We start from the raw sequence: 3409 nt of genomic DNA, 5'->3' as shown, positions 1-3409 counted from the left end.
TCGTAAAGATGTAACTGATTAACTTAAAGCCAGTTCTGGGTAGCTATAGATACGATCGTAAAGATGTAACTGATTAACTTAAAGCCAGTTCTGGGTAGTTATAGATGCAATTGTAAAAAATTAATGTTATTGTTAATTATAACAGTGCATTTGTTTGATTTTTAATGTGTTTATTTTAACAGAACGCTGTGATGGCATACAGTGTGGACAGGGTGCTGTGTGTGACAAGCATACTGGACGTTGCCTTTGTCGTCCATTCTTTATTGGAAATCCCAATGTACTCTGTGTTCCTCGTGAGTGTTATACTACAGCTTACTTTATTTTGTCGTTTCGATATTAATATTTTATTAGATGAGTATAACAGCAGATGATAAGGTGGTTTTAACGAGAAAGATAAAACTGCTATTTGATATATTTATCTGAAACATATTTCACTGTAACGATTGAGTGGGATGTTTTAGAATGAATTACAAAGTGGAAGTGGAGTAAATCTCTTAAATGCTTTCAGTACGTCTAAACGACTTGTTTTTTATTTTCTAGCTCCTCTAGCTCCAGTATGCTCCCCTACTTGTGGAGTTAATGCTCACTGTGCCTATGGAAAACCTAATAGATGTATCTGTAACCAGGGCTTCAGTGGAAATCCTTATGAAAGCTGTGGTAAGATATAAAATGTGTTGTTTTTATAGGACAAAATGATATAGCCTCATTGATTGGATTATATTACATTGCAACACTGTTTAAAACACTTGGTACGAAGAAGCTTGTGAGATAGCGAATTTGAGTTTTATTTTGTTGTGGTTTTTGTTTAGGGTTCAATTATTACTCATTCTATGATTTAGTTCAGCTATGAATTTTTTAGTTAGATTAAAATGCTAACTCACCTTTTGTCTAGTGAACGTTGATTTTGAGTATGTACGTATTATGGAACTGACGCAAGCTTCCCCTAGTGGGGACATACAGATATTAATGTTGTGAAAGATTATGTAGATTTATGGTAATAAATAGTCACACGAGATGTAACCTTGTGATCAAACCACTGAGTAAATCCCTTCCTTGATCTTAAATGAGTTAGTTCATGGTACATTGTTAGAATTATTGCTAATTGTTGCTCTGTTGTTATTGATCTTGAGAAGTGGTTTAATCTTGGAATATTTTTTTTGTTTTTTTTCAGAATTAGGATATTTTCTTCTGGTTTTTTTTCCTGATTCCTTTATTTATTGAAATTAATAACATTCATATTTATGTGCATTTGTTCATTAATGTTAGTATCAAGTACTGGCTAGGCACGTATCTGTTAACTGTTTTTTTTTGTAAGTGATAAAATTCCTATTCCAGTTGTTCGAAAGTTTTATTCTAAATTTCTGTTCTTATTACAGTTTAATAAATTGTTTTTCGTTCAAATCTAGTTGTAGAGTTGTTTTGTTTAGGTCCGTTTCAAGCTCATTAAACCTAAGCCTGCAGGTCACGTTGAAATTATCCATGGGTGTATTTATTGCAGGTTCAGTACAACGCTGTGATAATACAAAATGTGGAAGCAATGCAAACTGTGTGGAAGGACTGAGTCGAGTAGACTGTGTTTGCCCTGCTGGTCTCCAAGGAAACCCTTTCTTAGGATGCATTGGTAACGTTATCAAAAAACTGTTTTTTCTTAATTAAATAGTAATACTTTTTACATCTGTGTTTGATGTTCTATTTTCTGAAATATATACAAGGAATGATTTAAATCTTGGTTGGTAATTAGTTTTAACAGAAGGAAAAGTAAGTTATCCGACCACTTAATACAGATTAATCACTTAGAGAAAATTTCTCTGACTATTGTTTCGTTTCTCAATACAGTTGTAATAGATATTTTGAAATAAGTATGAACGTGTAATTAATTTGATAACAGCAGGACCAAGGGTTTGTCTAAAAGTGTAATCAGCCTTTCAATTCAAACATAAACACCCTGAATTTTTCAATCTTTAGATGTAGACGAGTGTTTGATAGGACCGAGTTCCTGTGGCGTTGGAGCAACTTGTATCAACAGTGTGGGAAGTTTCTTGTGCGTATGTCCACCAGGCACTGTGGGAAATCCAGAATTTGCTTGCAGTGAGTTTGACGTTCGTATTTTTAAGGAACATAAAATGATTTCTACTGTAAATACTTTTGTGCTGATACGTTTCTCATTGTGTTTAACTTTTGTATGTTCTGGGGTGCTGCTGTACGCCATGTTACAGTTACTATGACAACACAAGAAACAACAGGATCATGATCTTTCATTATGAAAAAATGTACTCACTTTTTCTTAAATGCAACGTTAAAAAATATAAATTATTTAAGAAATTGTTTTTATTTTTGTAGCTAAGATCATTGAATGTAAGCCTGGAGCAAGATGCCCCTGTGAACTTGATGCCTCTTGTCCATCTGGTGAATTCTGTAAAGGAGGTTACTGTATTAGTAAGTACGAATTCTTTAATGGTTTCTAGCTAACGAGCTTATTTTGTAACCTGCGTGTTTTCTGAGCCAACTCAGTAATTCAAAGTATTGCTCGATGAAAGGAAAAGTTTTGGGTGTTCAGTTACCTAAATTGTAAGTAAAAGTTCGGTAAGTGTTTGCTGATTGTTGAACCTAGGCTTCTTTTGAAGTATTAGAAAAATAAAGCATTGGAATATGTGATGTTTAGTGTACGAGATAAATTAGCATAATCTTTTGAGCACAAAGTATTGGAGTCAGTGTAAGAGGAATATGGCTGTAAAGAAGGTAGTTGTAAGGATTTTGGTTATCAACTTCTTAAGTCTTTACAAAGATTTATAAAAACTTAATAGCTTTCTTTAAGAAAGACACCCACCCCTACTAGTGGTTCTGTGGCAAGTCTGAAGGCTTATAATGCTAAAAATTGGGTTTCAAAACCTGTGATGGACTGAACACAGATAACCCATTTCATAGCTTTATGCTTAACAGAAAAAAAACAAAACATTTTTTTTAGAAAGTCATATAAAAGTCATATTTTCATCAAAAACTTCACCACAAATATCAGATTTCTAAAACGTAAGAAAATACTTAGCATTAAGTTGCTTTTCTTATTTTATACATGTTTTCCAAAATTTGAAAAAGCAGGAATTTAATCATTTGTTATTACATCCATGTTTCATACTCTTCGAAAAAGAATGTATTGGTTTAACCGGATTACTTTATCGGTGTTTAGTGCTTTTTGAATCTGTTATTGTATCTATATTTCATTCTTTTTTGAAAAAGTGTGGATTTAATCATCAGATATTTGTCTTATTTTACTGCAGATTCTTGTGAAATTGTGACTTGTGGACCAGGGGCATACTGTAAAGATGGCGAATGTCATTGTAAAGAAGGCTTAATTGGTGATCCAAAAGATGTTTTTCGTGGATGTGTTCGTAAGTTTTTTTTATAAATTGCA

The 3409-nt window shown here is 32.8% G+C and overlaps 1 protein-coding gene across 1 annotated transcript in view; it reads left to right on the top strand.

Annotated features, from left to right (window-relative positions):
• Positions 1-182: 182 nt before the first annotated feature.
• The window catches only part of LOC111089022 (neurogenic locus notch homolog protein 2-like), a gene marked incomplete at its 5' end in the record, with an annotated part of 37398 nt that continues 34171 nt past the window's right edge, over positions 183-3409 (top strand). Inside the window, 6 exons of the mRNA XM_022400641.1 lie at positions 183-293; positions 541-657; positions 1499-1621; positions 1966-2088; positions 2341-2436; positions 3276-3386. Coding sequence (XP_022256349.1) covers positions 183-293; positions 541-657; positions 1499-1621; positions 1966-2088; positions 2341-2436; positions 3276-3386 — 681 coding nt within the window. The remainder of the gene's footprint in view (positions 294-540; positions 658-1498; positions 1622-1965; positions 2089-2340; positions 2437-3275; positions 3387-3409) is intronic.

This window comes from Limulus polyphemus, unplaced genomic scaffold, assembly GCF_000517525.1.
Source record: "Limulus polyphemus unplaced genomic scaffold, Limulus_polyphemus-2.1.2 Scaffold5034, whole genome shotgun sequence".
Taxonomy (NCBI): domain Eukaryota; kingdom Metazoa; phylum Arthropoda; class Merostomata; order Xiphosura; family Limulidae; genus Limulus; species Limulus polyphemus.
This window is presented reverse-complemented; position numbering and strand designations above follow the sequence as displayed.